We start from the raw sequence: 17,444 nt of genomic DNA on the forward strand, positions 1-17,444 counted from the left end.
ATATAATTTATTGGTAACATAATTATACATCGTTTTTGTTCAAATTTATGGCATACCTTTAATTATATATGGGGTTTTAATTTGTAAATATAAAAATCAATGCTTACAAATATCATATGAATAAATTTATTGAAAATTACTACAAATGTGGTAGAGTCAGTTTAAGAAATTCTATTTTTCGCGGTTTCTGATGTGAAAAAATATACAGTACATTTGAATATCTATAAGCTAGGACATATTTCGTGGTGTACTTGTGGTTTTCGTGTTCTCATCATCGTGATAACATCCAAGCACTGGTCATCCTGTTTTGCATTATAGTTGTGTTAGATGTCAAGATAAAAAATTCGTATTTTGTTCGCACAACAAATGTGCGTATCGAAATGTAATTAGTGTACATACCTTGTTATAATAAGCTTTTAATTAAAATGACAATGGCATGGAAGCAAGTTAAAGAACATTTAGGAGTTGGTAAGAAATAAATCGCTAATTTAGCCTTTGTAAGATCTAACATCCTGGGAGGTGCCTCAATCAGATAAAATTTTAGTTTCTGTTTGCGCGCGAAATATTAATTTATAATAATTTCGCTGGTTATTTTGATTACTTAGATTCTTTGAAAATAGTTAATTAAATGGCGGATATTACTGAAACTATAAATTGTTCATGACATTATCATTTATATAATAACTAAATATATATATATGGATAATATATACATGGAAAGTACATGTTAACTGAATATTTAATATCTTTATTTAATATCTTCCTGTTTTTTTTGTATCTGTAATGTAAATCACATTAATGCTATATTTTGATTAATTGAAATATTAAAACATTATATTTAGAATAGCACTTGCTAGCGCTCTTAACTGTTTATTATTAATTGTAGCTATACATAACTTTCTACATGAGACTCCTTATGCAATGCAATTAACTGTTGGAGAAATGGTACAGATATTAGAAGAATATGGAGATTGGTATTATGGACGTAGTAAATTTAAAGGGACATGTGGGATTTTCCCAAAATCTTATATACACATTTTACAACAATCAGTGAATATGGAATGTTTAATACATGAAATCACTAATGTTTTAAGAGAATGGGGACACCATTGGAAGCATCTATATGTAGTTAGTATATACAGAATAATAAAATATTTAATTAGTACAATTATGTTTAATATAACATAATTTTTGTCATGTATAGATTCATTCTATGCACTTCAAAACAATGCAACAACAGATTTTAGAGTTAATAGGATATAGAAGCAAAATTCTAAGTGGCACATTGACAGTAGATGAATTAAAGGATGTGAAAAGATTAGCAACAGCTAGAATTGATACTGGTAATCAATTATTGGGCATGGATATGGTTGTACGTGATGATCAAGGGAATGTTCTTAATCCTGAAGAAACAAGTACAATTCAATTATATTATCATCATGAAACAGCTGCAGAAAGAATAAGAAAGGCAGCTAATGATACAAAACATAAGCCTTCAAAACCACAAGCACCAGTATACTCACATATCTTCTTTATTAGTGTAAGAAACTTCGTATGTAAAATGGCAGAAGATGTAGAATTGTTATTAACTTTGTACGATGGGAGAGAAATGAAAGCTGTTACTGAAAATTATGTTGTGTCATGGAGCAAGGAAGGACTTGCCAGAGACATAGATCAATTACACAATCTTCGAGTTTTATTTACAGACCTTGGTTCTCGAGATTTAACTAGAGATAAAGTTTATTTAGTTTGTTATGTAATTAGAGTAGGAGGTATGGAAGCTAAAGATGCTGATCATCGACGTTCAAGTGTGGCACAAACTAATCAAAAAGTCAAAAATACTGAAAATATGAGAAGACCATTTGGTGTAGCAGCAATGGATATTACTTTATACATTACTGGTAAACTTGAGGGTGATTCAGATCATCATCATTTTATTCCATTTGTACAGTAAGTATGAAATTTTGTTAGGATTTATATTCTGAATATAAACTGTTTCATAAGAAACCTCTTATGAATACAGTTAAAATAGATCGTTTTGTTGGGCTTGTTTTCATTGCTCCAGATGTTGTGAGAAAGAAAGTTTGGATGGTACATTACGTAGAATTCTTTCCCAAAAAGAAATAAATATTCAAAAAAGTAGTAATGGCAATAGTGGCAGCTCTGCTGGTGGTCAAGGTTTATGGGCTAGCTTAAAGTTGCTTAGGGGAGATCCAAAACAAGTAAATAGAAAATTACTTGATAAATAATGAGATTTAAAAATATATTTTAATATTTATGAAGAATTTAATATTAGGTACGTGATGAAAATCCACATCTAGTACTTGGTAATGTTGCTATTGCAAGAAAAATGGGATTTCCAGAAGTTATTTTACCAGGTGATGTGAGGAATGATTTGTACCTCACATTGATTAGTGGTGAATTTAATAAAGGATCAAAGTCTACAGATAAAAATGTTGAAGTTACAGTTAGTATTATTTAAAAATGAATGATATTTTCAAGTATATTATTAACTTATTTTTTGGTAGGTTAAAGTATGCAATGAGTTTGGTGTACAAATACCAGGAGTTATGACATTAGGTGGTGGAGCTTCACCTATTGATGAATATCATAGTGTTATTTATTATCATGAAGATAAACCTAGATGGTGTGAAACATTTAAAATTGCTATTCCGATTGAAGAATTTAAACAAGCACATTTAAAATTTACATTTAAACATCGAAGTTCAAATGAAGCAAAAGATAAATCTGAAAAACCTTTTGCCTTAAGTTATGTGAAATTGATGCAGCGTAATGGAACAACATTGCAAGATATACAGCATGAGCTACTAGTTTATAAATTAGACCAAAAGAAATATGAAGAAATTGATATTTCATATTTGAAATTGCCATCTACAAGGGGTGAATTGGTAAAACTAATATTGCAAAAAATTTAACTGTTTTTACACATAAATATATTACGAAATTTAAGTACTCTTAATTATAGGTTGAATTAAATTTAGAAAAAAAACCAACATTAGGAGCGCTTACTTTAAGTAGTAAAGACAGTTTTTTGATAGCGACTAATATTTGTTCAACAAAATTAACACAAAATGTAGATTTATTAGGTTTATTGAACTGGGCATCACACAATACAAATTTAAGAGAATCTCTGATTGCATTAATGAAAGTTGATGGTGAAGAAGTAGTGAAGTTCCTACAAGTTAGTTAATTTTCTATATTATATAATATGAATACAAAGTATAAATATTACTGTACAAAAATTTGTTTTTAGGATGTTTTAGATGCTTTGTTTAACATATTAATGAGTAATTCAGATAGTGACGTTTATGATGATATGGTGTTTGAATGTTTATTATATATTATTGGGCTTGTGTCTGATAGAAAATATCAACATTTTCAACCAGTAATGGATTTGTATATTTCTGAGAGTTTCTCTGCAACGCTCGCATACAAAAAATTGATTAGTGTATTACGTAAACGTATAGATAATGCAACTAACAATGACGGACAAGAACGTGATATATTACTCAAGACAATGAAAAGTCTTCAATACTGCATGAGATTTGTTGTAGAATCCCGTCTTTTATTTACTGCGTATGCTTTACTTTTCTTACATTATCATATACTAGAAATGTACTAAAAATGTGTTATCATATATATTATTTATTTTACAACAGGTTAAATCAAGATGAAGAGGAGTTCTCTCAAACTTTAACAGAATTATTGAGATCTATAGTTGAACTCATGAGGCACGAAACAGATAGTACTTTATTAGTTCAAGGAGCATGCTTGAAATATTTACCAACTACTATACCCCATTTGTTACGAGTATATAGTGGCAAGCAGTTGAGCACAATTTTGACTGACTTATTAGTTACTTTACCAGTGGGAAGATTAACTAAACAGAAAATGATGACAGTGAATGATATTGTTCATAGCCCCCTTTTTTTAAGTGCAGAATGCAGAGCAATTCTGTTACCTAGAATTATTATTTTGGTTCGTGATTTATTGGAAGCTAAAGAAGAGGTAAGATATGTCGTGTCATTAATCATTACGATTTATTAACTTTAATGTTAAAAGAGCGAATTATTATTTATTGAAGTACATATGAAATAATTTAAAAGTGCTGTTACACCTAAATGTATCATGGTGATTTCTTAAATGTAAAATTTATTTTGAGTAACGTCATTTTTGTTGAAGCTTCGTTCATATTAATATTATCGTGATCAAGCTTAAAAAGCAAATATATGTTGCACATTTGATATAGCTAAAATGTGAGCGGAGCTTTCGATTTGCATTTAAAACATTCTTACACACAATTTGTGAATAGTGTCATTATTTGTGCTTTCCGTGCAGCCTGACATCCTCCCGCCACGCATCTTTCTGTGAATTTCATCAATCTTGTATTATCCTTTAAGCCAGGATGTCTTTATTTTTGTAATACATTTAATTATTTTGGACATATAATATTGTAAAATAATATTCTATTGGTCTAGATAGTAAATTTGAAATTGAAATGACAGAAAGAAATATAATGAAATCAAAGGCATCCTCTACAAAATTTTACTACAGCATGAGAATTAAATCAAATTTCCTGTTATAGCATGTAATCATAAAATAGTATTTCCAGCTACTTTAAAGGCATTTATAAAGTGTAAGTTATTCCTTTTGTGTCTATCTTCTCATCTTATTCATGTCCAGATTGGATATTATAAGAACATATATTCTCGAAGTAAGAAATTGAATAACTCTTTGAAAAGCATTAAACAAAGTATCTTTATAGGAATTCTAGTATTTGTTGTAGTTTCTCAGCTCTTTCATAACTGTTCTATTGCTTGGGGCACTGCATTCTTCTTGCATGCAGTCTTATAATGCAATTTTCCTTAGGTGATGGACAATGTTAAGGATATAACTATATTTTTTTATGCATAAATTGGCATTATATTCTCACTAACATAGGGCTATTTCATTTTTGTGTTTGGTTTGGTTTTGGTTATTGGCCTATAAAAGGGGCTGTCAAGTACGCCTGGAAATAGCGTGGCGAAGGTAGCCAGGCTGCTCGGCGAAAAACGACACCGACTCAACCAGCACCGTGGCTACTCTGAAGAGGTAATTGTTGAAATATACATCGTGAACTCGAGCGCGTTACTTGCAAGTAAATTTTGGATTACTGGCACAATGGTTAATGATGTCATGAAAGATACAGTGATCTACTTATGATAAGTATTTTATGTTAGATTTTCAGGAATGGTGTTTATTGTTGTGTTGTTTAATTTTTTTCTCTCTTTTTTTTTTGTTGTACCTAATTATTTTTACAAGAATATTTATAGATAATCTATAATAGTGATGAAGAACATGTTTTTATTTTATGTTTATGTAGGTAGAATTGTGTGTCAAGATTTTATCTGACATCCTGGAATTAACATTTAGGAAAGATATAGGAAGCACTATACAGGATGTGAAACAAATTATGCTTACTGCTCTACGGACCATTATACAGACAGTTATATCAATGGATAGAGAAAATCCATTAGTAGGAAATTTAGTTTCAATTATGTTAGCAATATTCAGGTAAAAATAGTAAAATTTTTATTTGAAAAACGTAAAAATATAAATTTTTTTAAAAAGAACTGGATCTGAGCGTTTAATATTAAATATATATTTCAGACAAATGACACAACATCATTATGAAATTTATATAAATCACTTTGGAACTAAATTTGATTTGCTTGATTTCCTCATGGAAATATTATTAGTATTTAAAGATTTAGTATCAAAAAGTGTATTTCCAGGAGACTGGTGTGAAATGATTATGCTTCAAAATAGTATAATTTTAAAGTCATTGCGTTATTTTTCGGGTACTATTAGGGATTATTTTTTTACTGATTTTGAACAGCAAGCTTGGTCCAATTTTTTTCATTGTGCAATTGCGTTTTTGACTCAACCAGCCTTACAGTTGGAAACATTCACGCCATCAAAACGCAATCGTATTGTTTTGCGCTATAATGATATGCGAAGGTATGAATATAAATTGGGATATCAAATTAGTTTATTTTTCAAATGTGTAACAAGTATTAAAATATCTTCCTTTACTTCTGTAGAGAAACAGCATTTGAAATACGATCAATGTGGTTTAATTTAGGACAGTATAAAATATTGTTTGTTCCGGGTTTAGTTGGAGCAATATTAGAAATGGCATTAATTCCAGAAAGTGAATTAAGAAAAGCTACTATTCCTATATTTTTTGATATGATGCAATGTGAATTTTATAGTTCACGTATTGTTGAAGGATATGGTGATACTAAACGTGATCCGGCTCACATAAAAGCTAATTTCACAGAATATGAAAATGAAATGATTGCAAAATTAGATATATTGGTATGTTATAATGTATATATTTTTTATTTATTCATTCATTTATCATTTTTTATATACATTCCAATAGGTTGAAGGAGGCAGAGGAGATGAACAATTTCGTTTGCTTTGGATTCAAGTAATGGGTAATCTTTGTGAAAAGCACTCAACTATGCGAGAACAAGGATTACGCTTTGTTGATACAGTAGCTAAACTTATGGAACGCCTATTACAATATCGTGATATCATACATGCCGAGTCTCAGGAACATAGAATGCTGTGTATTGTAAATTTACTAGAATTTTACTCTGAAATAAATAGAAAAGAAATGTATATTAGGTATATATGCAGTTAACAGTTTTGTTAATTAAAACTCATTACATTGTTTCTAAAAAATTAAACAAATGTTAAATGATATGTTTATTTTACAGATATGTGAATAAGCTTTGTGAGCTACATTTGGAGTGTGACAACTACACTGAAGCAGCATATTCTTTGAAACTTCATAGTCAATTACTAGCTTGGAGTGATCAACCATTACCGCCACTTTTAAGATCGCATAGATATTTAGCGTGTCAAACGCATCGTGAATTAAAAGAGGCATTATATAATGATATGATCGAATACTTTGATAAAGGTAAAATGTGGGAATGTGCACTTGCAGTATGTAAAGAATTAGTTACACAATACGAAGAAGAGACATTTGATTATTACCAACTTTCTGTATTATTGACGCGCATGGCAAGGTTTTATGACTCAATAGTAAAACAATTAAGGCCTGAGCCTGAATATTTTAGAGTTGCGTATTATGGACGTGGTCACCCAGCATTTTTACAAAATAAGGTATGTCATGAAATGTTTGTGTACCTTTTAATTAATTATTTGAGTATTATTAGTTACCGATAATTAATCATAGGTATTTATTTATCGTGGAAAAGAGTATGAGCGTCTCAGTGATTTTTGTTCACGAACATTAAATCAGTTACCAAATGTAGAACAAATGAACAAATTGTCTCCTCCTACTTCGGAAATGCTAGAATCCAATCATCAATACGTCCAAATTAATAGGGTAGATCCATTAATGGATGAAAAAAGGCATCGTCTTAGTGGGAAACCTATAACAGCAGAAGCAGTTTTGAGGTAAAATACGATTAAATAATATACAGTATGATTATAACATTAAATTAAAGTCTGTTTTCTTTCTTACATTTAAGATATCATCGAGTGAACGACGTTCAACGTTTTCGGTTTTCAAGACCAGCACCAAAGAAAGATTTAATCTCTACTACTGCAAATTCTGGTGATAAAGAAACGAATACTGTTACCAATAACGAGTTTGCTTCACTATGGTTAGAAAGAACAGTACTCGTTACGAGTCACCCTTTGCCAGGCATTCTTAGATGCTTTCCTGTTACATCTAGTGAAACCTATTTAGTTAGTCCCCTTCGTAATGCAATTGAAACAATGGAAGCTACAAATACTACATTAAGAGATTTAATCTTAGCACACAGAGCTGATAATAATATTCCGCTAAATCCGCTTAGTATGAAACTAAATGGTATATTAGATCCAGCGGTAATGGGTGGTATAGATAATTATGAGAAAGCGTTCCTTAATTCTGAATATCGCAGTGCTCATCTAGAAGAAAGTTCCGATCTTTTGAAACTAGAGGGGTTAATCGCTGAACAAATTCCATTACTGAGTGTTGGTGTCCAATTACATAAAGTACGTGCTCCGCCTGAATTGACTCCGTTTCATCAACGTTTGGAGCAATGTTTTACATCAATGCGGAATCAAGTAGAGGCGAAATATGGGAAAAGGGTAAATTTAGATATCATTTTATAAAATGGATTTTTTTGAAAAAATTAATTATACATGAATTGCAGACATGCGATCTACAAATTGAAAGCTTAACTCAACCTGTTATGATGAGAAGACATCAAAGTTCGAGAGGCGAGAATAATCGATTATCTGAATCACATATTATGAATTCAGAGTAAGTAATGTATACACTTATTTGCGTAATTTGCTGCAAATACTGCTATTATTTGTAACTAACAATTTCACTGATTCATTATTATGTTATTAAACGGTATTAACTTTGGTATGAGATTATGATCACATTTTTTCTTTAAATACTATTTACGTTAGTGAAGATTAATATGCATGTAAAACTGAAAATACCCTGAAATTTGTAACACATATTTCATATAAGAATAAGCAAAAAGATATCCTATGTAAGTTTCTCCATATTTTTTTATTGTAATGTTACGTGGTTACTTTGTAATTATCTCGTTCAGCTGTGGAACTCACTCCAGGGTATCCTCTCTTACAAGATCCCAAGTTGCAACATTCAAGTCGCTCGCCTCATTCAATTTTAACAACAGTACACCTTCATCTGGTACTCAAAACGTCAGTTTGTCAAGGTAAAGATATTAGAATGATGATGTGTAAAAATAATTATAGCATTAATTAATTTCTGAAAGTCTTCTTTCATCTCCCATTTTTATTATTATCTCATTTATTATTATTTTATATCAACTATTTGTAGACCTAGCATCAATATGATTTATCAGTACTATCATATATTAAATATTCATACTAATTGTTTGTTGATAGCACGATTATCATTAAATAAATGAATAATGTACCAATTGTTTAGTTTGAAAGGAGAAATATAATAAAACATTAATTAAAAAATACTTATATAATTTTATCTAATCTTCAATATTACGAATGAATATTAGAATAACATATACATATGTAATTTCAGGAATTTAGCTGTTGGGCCCGATAAATACAGTATCCTATTATCCTTCCTTCGCGCATAGCAGTTTTTGTATATGTACATGTGTATATATATGTACAAATTTTTATTTATACCCTACTTGTTTTTTTATATATTTATATATATATTTTGCCTATTGCCTAATATATGTTAATCAGCTTATTATTCTAAAATTATTTTAATTATTTTAGTATTATTTAGTTAAATTAATTATAATTTTATAAAAACGCTTTTAGAAATTAAGTATAAAACATTTAAGAAATACCACATATGTACATATATATTTAAAAAATTATATTTGTACATACTACTTCTTCTTTCTCTTTTACTATTTATTATTTATTTGCATGATACGTTTTTGTACTTTTTGTTGTATTACCATGTTTGTCCTTGAGTAAAACAACTTCTATATATACAACCGATTATCATGCTAAATAGGTAAATAATGTGTTATTACAGTAGAATTATATTAATACATAATATCTTTGAGATATATATATTTATAAAATTAAATTTGTAATAAAAATTATTATTGTGCAGGAATTGTTCAATACGTTCACACATATTATCAACTACATCTCTACAAAAGGCATTAGGAAGTCCAAGTCCAGGGACAAATAAAAAGAAAGATTCAAAACGAAGAAGTTCACGCAAGAGTGATTCAGTTGCATCAGCAAAAAGTGATCAGCCGACGAGTCAGTGGTATACTACAGCAGATGTACCACAAATTACGTCGTCCCCTGTCACTCCATTAATGTCCAGTTTTCCTACTACTCCAATATTCGAACTTCGTCAAGAGGTAATATTTCAGTATAATGATAGTTGGTAACATTAGACCATAATAATAATGATGACGATGATGATGATTATGATGATAATAATAGTAATAGTAATATAATCCTTGTTTAGCTAACACCTAAACGCCCTTTGAGGTCGGAAGTAGAAAAGGAAAGAAGAATAAGTAATCGTTTATCTGGGCAATCTCAACATTATTTAAGGAACATAAACAATGGAATGGATTCAAGTAGTTTAGGGAAAGGAAATAGAGATAGTATTGGTACTACAGACAGTACAGCGTCTGAAGACGACCTGCCACCACCCTTACCTATGAAAACACGCGAGGCTGATTATTGTAATCTTCCAGAAGAATTGCCTGTTCAGCATTGTGGAACAGGTAGCCTAAGTAACTTTAATCGATCTTTAGGACAATGGTCAAAAAACAAACTTCCAACCCCTACAGACGATCTTGACATTCAAACAAAGCCACCCACTCCACCTCCGAAGCCAAAAAGGCCGCCTTATAGCTTAAACAAACTTTTTCTTTCCTCAGATATAGATAATTTTAGTCAAGACCCGTCCGTAACTTGATTCAAATTATTTGATGATCATGTGTCTTGCCAGTATACTGAAAATTACATGTAATGATTATACATATAGGCTCTAGTTACAGTAGGAAATTAAAAAGTTACCATTTACATTTTATTATGTACCTTTTCTTTTTGTAAAGTAAAAAACTATCTATCACTGTTAAGGATAACAGAATAGTAGTAGTTCAGCATATTTTCAGTAACATGACAAATGTATTGAGAATTAGATTTAATTTTATACTTTTACCTTTATTCCATCCAATCGAGAAATTTTTGAATAAATTGAATATATTGCTATTAAATATGATAAAGGTATAACAATTTTTTTAAAAAATTTACAATTTATAATTTTATACTTATAAATGGAAAAACATCTTTATATATGCATATATATTATAAATTCTTCACTTTATATTTTATAAATACATTTATAGAAGTATAAGTTTGGAATATACCTGTATTCACAAATGTTTATTAACATATTGAGCATATTTACTAATGCCATTGATATCAAAGTCTTTCATTTATAGAAGACTTTATACTCATTACAAGACATATATATATATATATATATATATATATATATATATATATATATATAAAAGTTATGCATAATATGTTTATTAAGAAGCAGATATTAGAATTTTCACTGCGTATTTTTATAGATTTTTATAATACGTGTTTACTGGATTTTCGCTGTAATAACATTTTTGAACAAATTATACTGTTATTGTTGCTAATCTTTTTTAACATAGATAAAATTTAGAAAGCTGTTTTTAAATTTGAAATAATTTTTTAATATCTGTTTTCTTTGAAAACTCGATTTTATATATACACCATAGTATTATTAATACCTAACTATTACCTAAGCATTACCAATTTATTGTGATGTACTAATATAAATTAAAAGTTTGTTTTTACGGATCAGTTGACAAGATGATGTTTAAAATGTTAAATTATTTAAAACAATGAAGACTTAATTTTATATAATCCTGAAATAAAAAAATAAGTCACTTTGTATGCAGTACACAATCAGTATATTATAGAGTTTATAGCATGTTTATTTACTCCATTTTTATATATCATGACAGAATATTTTATAATGAAACAAATTTTTATGTATTTTTATACAATTATACAAATTTGTTATAAAGCACTACATCATTCGACAGGATTATTGTGTTTTTGTTTTTGACATGCAAATGTATAACAAATTTGTAAGAAAAAGCAAACGTATCTTCGATTATAAAATATTATATAATTTTTTAAATTGCGATTATTATGTGAGTCTCATACCAAAGAGATTAGTGCTTTATTTATTTTGTTAATAGGTTGTATATGTCATTTAAGAAATGTTATATCACGCATTATTCACATAAAACAAAAACAAATAAATTCGTTCTTTTCAAATTAATGGTAAACAAGAAATTACTACAATTATATATTTATATAATTATATATTTATACAATTATACATTTGGCTGTAATTGACTTTTTAATAATCACGTAAGAGAAAGTTAACTTATTATAATTCGTATTTATCGTGCCATTTACTTTCCTTAGTGTTCACCTTGATTAAGTTAAATTTAATTTAGGGACCAATGTAATAACGTATATTGTCTAAATTAAAATTTATTTACTGTTAGATATAATAAAATCCTTTATTTATCATTTATTGACAATTCTGGTTTTTATTAAAGATAAAAGAATTTAAGAAATTATTTTATAATAATATTACAATATTCTCCATATGTTTCCTCATGATAGTCGGCAATTATCCTTAGATACGTTAGGAATTTTATCTTCCTTGACATTAGAAGTTTCCATTGTCTTTTGTCCTGTGCTTGGAGGCTTTCATGAAAACAGGAAAGTCTTAATAATTTTAATAATTCAATTAGATATTACAATACAAATGTTTCAAAAAGCTGCTCACCGATGATGCCTGACTTCTTTGAAAATTTTCATTTGATATTCCAGATCTATTTTCCATCCATGACCATTCCTTTGTATTCTAAAAATAGAAATCGTTATTTAACTTTTATTCATTCCCTTTTTGTTTTAAATCGTACCATTGTCTCCTGAGAGGTTTTAATATGATCTAAATTTGGATACAACACGTGCTCAATATCAGAAAGTGGTGGAGCAGTGGGATGCTACAAAAGAATCCTTTATTACTTTTTTATTTAGACATAAATAAATGATACAAAGAGTACTCTTTCATTTGTCATCATTACATATCTATTGTAGATATACATTAATAGGAATATTTGTTTTCTTTTTTAAATTTATCAAAATAAAAGTGTTATGTTAATAAAGTAAAGAAACGAGTTTAATACATATATTAACTAGAATAAATTATGGATTTATACATACTTCCATTTTTTCAGTGTCTGTAGGCTGAACTGGACAACAATTAGTGTAGTGATTATATTTGTAACATTTTTCACATTTAAGACCCCAAGCAGGACAGGCTTGCATAGGATGTCTCTGATTACATTTGCTACAGTTCTTTTTATTTTGTCTTCTTACCCGTTTTTCATTTCTATTTGAATTACTAATCTCTTTATTAGAATGTGTAACATTCTTAGCAGATACATTATCAATTTTAATATTATTGTCATCTATCTGTTTTCTATTTTGGTTTGTATCCTGTTTCCTCTTTTGCATGGCAGATTTATGTTCATTAAAAATTGATATAAATCCTGATAAATTAAGATCTTTTACGTTAAACAGTTTTTGTCTCATTTGTTTATCATCAAATTCAATAATTAATTTGTCTCTAATTATGCTGTCTGTCATATTTCCAAAATTACAAGTTTTTGCTTTGTTCTAGAAATTAACAGATACATAGAAAAAGTGCATTAAAAATATATATAGTTTTTCAAAATTAACTTACTTTCAAATAAACAATATAATTTTCAATAGAGACATCAGAGTTTTTGCATGATTTAAAAAAGTTATATCTTTCTATAACTTCATTTTTAGGAGGAAGAAAGTATTTATCAAGTTTTGCTAATAATATATTCATGTTATCTCTCTCTTTCAAATGGTTTGAAACAATTTTTTCTATAACATCTTGACCAACCTTTCCTATGTAAGTCCTTAAAAGATAAGCTTGATAATCCTGTTCTTTGTTTATAGAATTACTTGCTTTCATAAATATCATAAAATCTTTTCTCCATTTTTGCCAATTTTGAACCATATCTCCATTATCAGATAAAGGCTCTGGAGGTCGTACATATATATCCATGTTGATACTAATTTATTATCTACAATATCAACACAAAACTGAAAAAATTTCATCTTAAGTATGATATTACTATATAAATAGTGTTAACGTTAGGACTAACACACCAGTAAAAATGACTGATTTTACAATTTTATTTTAAAATTTCTACTTCTTGGTACTTTCTTTTTTTGCAATGATATAATGACTTTTACAGCAACAACTAAAGGAATAATATAATGAATTTTATTTTATTTTTTTATTTATTTAAAATCAAAATAATTTTGTATCATGGCTATTTATATCAATGCCAGTCAAAATGACTGGTACTTGTCAAAGTGTAAAAGGGTCCTACTATCTATTTACCGAACCCGAATTTTCCAGTTTCCCCGTTTTGCACTACTTCCCATACGTTTTTAGCATTTTTACTGCGTATCATTCAAGATGATGGTGTCAATTATCAGGAAAATTCCGGATCGATCATGATTTAAGTCATTTTATTTGACATATTATATTGTAAAATTATGAATACCTTCTCAGAAAAGATTTGAAAATATTATTAATTTATTTAACATTTATTTTATATATGTAATGTTTGTTATATTGTATATATTTTTATAATTATGTAACATATAATTTATTATTATACAATAAAAAATTAGTTTTTTCTACATATATTATATTTTATAATGATCAAAGACATATAATTACGTACCTGATTATCAAAAATGTGTTGCACAGTATCACATGAACACAATTTCTCACTTTTATAGCTCATCACAATATGGCCTATCAACGACTTTTTTTCTGAAGGGTATTTCCCTATCTATTTAAGTTTGCCTACTTGAAAAAAAAGACGATTGATCATGTGTGTCAACATTGTAAAAAACTTTAAGTTGACTTATTAATTTTAATGTTGGTAACAAGTTTAAATCAAATTACTATAAATTTTAAATAGCTTTGAAGTATAATGAGAATAGAATAATATATTATTAAACATAGTTTTCTTAGTGATTATCATTTTTCTGTGAATATCAATTAATGTCAAAGATAATTATTTATTAGGTCAAGTTTCATCTTATTTAATCTATGTTTTAGGTTAAGTTAGCAGTAGTAGAATCTTAAAAGGTATTTGGATTTGGAGTTACAATTTTGAATAGAAAAGTTAATATAAGATGGATGAGGTACATGATTTGGAAGATTGGAGAATTTCCTTATCCTCACGAAACAATGTGATATATAATGGTACTCCGTATGTTCCTATGCTAGTAGAGAACATTCTTATACATATTTCTTTCGAAGATTACGAGACAAATGGGATTAAAACAATACAAACAGTAGGAAAACTTATTCCAAAAACTGAAACGTTTGCTACACTTTTATCTGTGACACCTGGAAATAATTCTGCATTTTCTGTTAGTCTCAAAATTTTAAAAGTTGGAAATATATACATTAAAGATTCAAATGATATATATTGTCCAATATGGGTAAGATTTTTACTTTTAAGGATTATTTATCTCTTGCTTGTTTTTATAATGTAATTATGACACGGAAAATTCTTTTTCAGAAAAAATGCAGTATATTTAAAATATATGGAACTTTAAAGAAGGAAGGATTAGAGAATGTTTTGGAGGCTTCCCATTTGGTTCCAGTACAAGATGTTGTGGGTACATGGAATGTAATGGCGTCATTAAGCATAATTGCACGTTCAGAATATCGCCAGTAAGAACACTTGTCTATAAGAAATGAGAATGAATAATTACTAATGCTTATTTTATTATTAATGTTACTAATGTTTAGCTACTACCGTACCAAAGGACAAAGTAATATGTTACAGTTACAGTGGGATAGAATGAAAAAGGAAAACAAACGAGTTATAAAGAAAGACATAAATATTTGATAAAATATATTGTTTCAAAATCAGTTGTGAACATACATAAATATATACTTGTAACAAAAAGTATATTATAGTTTCTTATGTATTAAAGTATGTATAAAATTGTTAATAAATTGTTATGAACAGATACTTTGATTAATGTGCTTTTAGTGTTTAATATTTACTTAATATTTTTGATGCATAATAAGTATAGGGAAGCATTCTTCAATTCAATTATATGAAAGAGTATTGCCATTCTAATGTCTATGTGTATAAAATTTCTTATTACATTTTGAAGGAACATGCCCTATATGTTTGCAAACACAGCAAACATTATCTTTTGCTGGACAAAGTGATCTAGATGCAGCATGGCTTAAACCACAAAAGCGACATTGTGCAATTTGAACAAGATGGCATTTCCACCTAAAATAATTTAATTTCTGGCATTTTGCGCAAATTTCATTAAAAGCTGGGCACTTCTTACGTATATGATCACCTCCACAATAATTGCAATTGTAAATGAAAATCGTTGGACATCGTCTTGATAAATGATTCAATTTGTTACATTTTACACATTGTTTTCCCAATGCTGGACATTTCTCAGAATGATTACCACCACAACATAAACAACTGATGATATCAGTGTACGATTTCCAAATAAATGCGATTTCCTTTAATGTTAACTTGTTGAAATCAGGAGAAAATATAAATGTTGGAATTAATTGTTTAGCAGCATTTGTAAATTGATGATCATTAATTTCTGTTAAAATTTTCTTTTTTATTAATTCTTCTTCATTTTCAATATTTTTTTCTTTGATTATCAACTAGGAAAGAGAATTATAAAATGCTTAAAAACTTACTATACATATGTATGCAACTTAGAATAATTTTTGTTATAAATTTCTAAATGTCTTTACCTGTAGGTCATCTATATACTTATAAACACTTTCTAAAGGTATCTTCTTTCTTCCTGAAAATATGTAATATTCTTCAAATTTTTCTATTAATATATCTACATTTTCTTTGTCATTTGGAAAATTGAATACAAATGTATTATGAATATCTTGTCCAACTGGACCCATTAAATTTAATAATAGGTTTCCCCATCGTTGCTTCTCAGAATTGTTTTTATTCTGCTCTCTTTTAAATGCAAGAAAATTATTTTTCCAATTGTTCCAATTTTTGAAGAATTCCTCTTCCGTCATAAATGGCGCAGGTGGCTTAACGTAAGGTACCTTTGTAGTTCTTTTCTCCGAAACATTTTTATTATGTGAATTGCCTAAAAGTAAATTTATTATACAAAGAAATTACATATTTATACCTAGGAAGTAGTTACCCATTATTGCAACAACTGTATTTAAAATTCTTTACAACTTTTAACCTCTACAATCATATCGTCACTGGCTTGATCTCTTAGATGATTAGACCAATTCCGTTGGTGCAGTTTTTTAATTGGTATTTAGCGAGGAATATTCTAAAGCAATTCATTTCATTAAAAACTGTCGTACATGAATAAATATAATTTATACAAACTGTATGAAAATAATTAAATGTATACACTTCCTGGCAAACTATTATAACTGATATGTTACCATTAAAAATAAATTATCTGTAAGAATAGATTAGATATTTTTAGGGTTTGATGCAGTATTAATCTTATAGAAGTAAAAGAATTAGGTTCGTTTTTCAAATAAAACTGAGTGCATTTGAGCATAAATTGAAACATTTGGTAATTCCCAGATGATTTGATCATGAAGAATGAGCTAGCATAGTTGATGAATTGGTTCTTAGACACGGACTGTCAGTCGTTAGGCGTTCCCCTGGCAACTC

The 17,444-nt window shown here is 28.3% G+C and overlaps 4 protein-coding genes and 1 long non-coding RNA gene across 18 annotated transcripts; 2 read left to right on the forward strand and 3 right to left on the reverse strand.

Moving 5' to 3' along the window:
- Positions 1–110: 110 nt before the first annotated feature.
- On the reverse strand, positions 111–629 carry LOC139990937 (uncharacterized). The gene is made up of 2 exons (XR_011800696.1): positions 400–629; positions 111–302 (listed from the first exon to the last, which is right to left on the reverse strand). It is a non-coding gene; the product is annotated as an uncharacterized lncRNA (long non-coding RNA).
- Mbc (dedicator of cytokinesis protein myoblast city) lies at positions 279–10,836 on the forward strand. 7 transcript variants are annotated; one of them, XM_072010558.1, is made up of 21 exons: positions 279–468; positions 887–1,128; positions 1,205–1,950; positions 2,066–2,222; positions 2,297–2,467; positions 2,529–2,909; positions 2,987–3,202; positions 3,275–3,597; positions 3,681–4,029; positions 5,014–5,112; positions 5,384–5,574; positions 5,671–6,021; positions 6,105–6,381; positions 6,449–6,696; positions 6,789–7,200; positions 7,274–7,497; positions 7,572–8,178; positions 8,244–8,353; positions 8,658–8,783; positions 9,686–9,944; positions 10,055–10,836. In XM_072010558.1, exons 1-21 carry the CDS (start codon positions 426–428, stop codon positions 10,511–10,513), a joined length of 5,991 nt encoding a protein of 1,996 aa, XP_071866659.1. In that variant the 5' UTR covers positions 279–425; the 3' UTR covers positions 10,514–10,836. The 7 variants fall into 7 exon arrangements, with proteins under 7 accessions (XP_071866659.1, XP_071866660.1, XP_071866663.1 ...); XM_072010559.1 differs by having other exon boundaries at positions 8,676–8,783; XM_072010562.1 differs by lacking the exon at positions 8,658–8,783.
- A 1,290-nt stretch (positions 10,837–12,126) lies between these two features.
- Positions 12,127–14,563, reverse strand: LOC139990926 (uncharacterized). 5 transcript variants are annotated; one of them, XM_072010580.1, is made up of 7 exons: positions 14,454–14,548; positions 14,110–14,270; positions 13,409–13,781; positions 12,886–13,341; positions 12,582–12,665; positions 12,446–12,523; positions 12,127–12,363 (listed from the first exon to the last, which is right to left on the reverse strand). In XM_072010580.1, the coding sequence occupies exons 3-7, from the start codon at positions 13,760–13,762 to the stop codon at positions 12,271–12,273; spliced, it is 1,065 nt and encodes a 354-aa protein (XP_071866681.1). In that variant the 5' UTR covers positions 13,763–13,781; positions 14,110–14,270; positions 14,454–14,548; the 3' UTR covers positions 12,127–12,270. The 5 variants fall into 5 exon arrangements, with proteins under 5 accessions (XP_071866681.1, XP_071866678.1, XP_071866679.1 ...); XM_072010577.1 differs by having other exon boundaries at positions 14,105–14,270; XM_072010578.1 differs by having other exon boundaries at positions 14,094–14,270.
- A 28-nt stretch (positions 14,564–14,591) lies between these two features.
- Positions 14,592–15,764, forward strand: LOC139990931 (uncharacterized). 3 transcript variants are annotated; one of them, XM_072010594.1, is made up of 4 exons: positions 14,592–14,653; positions 14,837–15,225; positions 15,306–15,405; positions 15,539–15,764. In XM_072010594.1, exons 2-4 carry the CDS (start codon positions 14,914–14,916, stop codon positions 15,592–15,594), a joined length of 468 nt encoding a protein of 155 aa, XP_071866695.1. In that variant the 5' UTR covers positions 14,592–14,653; positions 14,837–14,913; the 3' UTR covers positions 15,595–15,764. The 3 variants fall into 3 exon arrangements, with proteins under 3 accessions (XP_071866695.1, XP_071866692.1, XP_071866693.1); XM_072010591.1 differs by having other exon boundaries at positions 14,598–14,653; positions 15,306–15,460; XM_072010592.1 differs by lacking the exon at positions 14,592–14,653 and adding an exon at positions 14,748–14,765 and having other exon boundaries at positions 15,306–15,460.
- LOC139990928 (uncharacterized) lies at positions 15,630–17,403 on the reverse strand. 2 transcript variants are annotated; one of them, XM_072010584.1, is made up of 3 exons: positions 16,996–17,403; positions 16,532–16,893; positions 15,630–16,438 (listed from the first exon to the last, which is right to left on the reverse strand). In XM_072010584.1, the coding sequence occupies exons 2-3, from the start codon at positions 16,817–16,819 to the stop codon at positions 15,872–15,874; spliced, it is 855 nt and encodes a 284-aa protein (XP_071866685.1). In that variant the 5' UTR covers positions 16,820–16,893; positions 16,996–17,403; the 3' UTR covers positions 15,630–15,871. The 2 variants fall into 2 exon arrangements, with proteins under 2 accessions (XP_071866685.1, XP_071866684.1); XM_072010583.1 differs by having other exon boundaries at positions 16,951–17,403.
- Positions 17,404–17,444: the final 41 nt, after the last annotated feature.

Source organism: Bombus fervidus, chromosome 9 (genome assembly GCF_041682495.2).
Source record: "Bombus fervidus isolate BK054 chromosome 9, iyBomFerv1, whole genome shotgun sequence".
NCBI lineage: Eukaryota > Metazoa > Arthropoda > Insecta > Hymenoptera > Apidae > Bombus > Bombus fervidus.

Coding starts and splice junctions, on each gene's coding strand:
- Mbc (XM_072010558.1), top strand. CDS start 426: ATGACAATGGCATGGAAGCAAGTTAAAGAACATTTAGGAGTTG. Junction 2,223..2,296: donor TTAGGGGAGATCCAAAACAA/GTAAATAGAAAA, acceptor ATTTAATATTAG/GTACGTGATGAAAATCCACA. Junction 6,697..6,788: donor AGAAAAGAAATGTATATTAG/GTATATATGCAG, acceptor TTTATTTTACAG/ATATGTGAATAAGCTTTGTG.
- LOC139990926 (XM_072010576.1), bottom strand. CDS start 13,762: ATGGATATATATGTACGACCTCCAGAGCCTTTATCTGATAATGGAGAT. Junction 13,342..13,408: donor ATTATATTGTTTATTTGAAA/GTAAGTTAATTT, acceptor GTTAATTTCTAG/AACAAAGCAAAAACTTGTAA. Junction 12,524..12,581: donor AAACCTCTCAGGAGACAATG/GTACGATTTAAA, acceptor TTCTATTTTTAG/AATACAAAGGAATGGTCATG.
- LOC139990931 (XM_072010591.1), top strand. CDS start 14,914: ATGGATGAGGTACATGATTTGGAAGATTGGAGAATTTCCTTATCCTCA. Junction 15,226..15,305: donor ATATATATTGTCCAATATGG/GTAAGATTTTTA, acceptor ATTCTTTTTCAG/AAAAAATGCAGTATATTTAA. Junction 15,461..15,538: donor GCACGTTCAGAATATCGCCA/GTAAGAACACTT, acceptor ACTAATGTTTAG/CTACTACCGTACCAAAGGAC.
- LOC139990928 (XM_072010583.1), bottom strand. Junction 16,439..16,531: donor AGTATATAGATGACCTACAG/GTAAAGACATTT, acceptor TCTCTTTCCTAG/TTGATAATCAAAGAAAAAAA.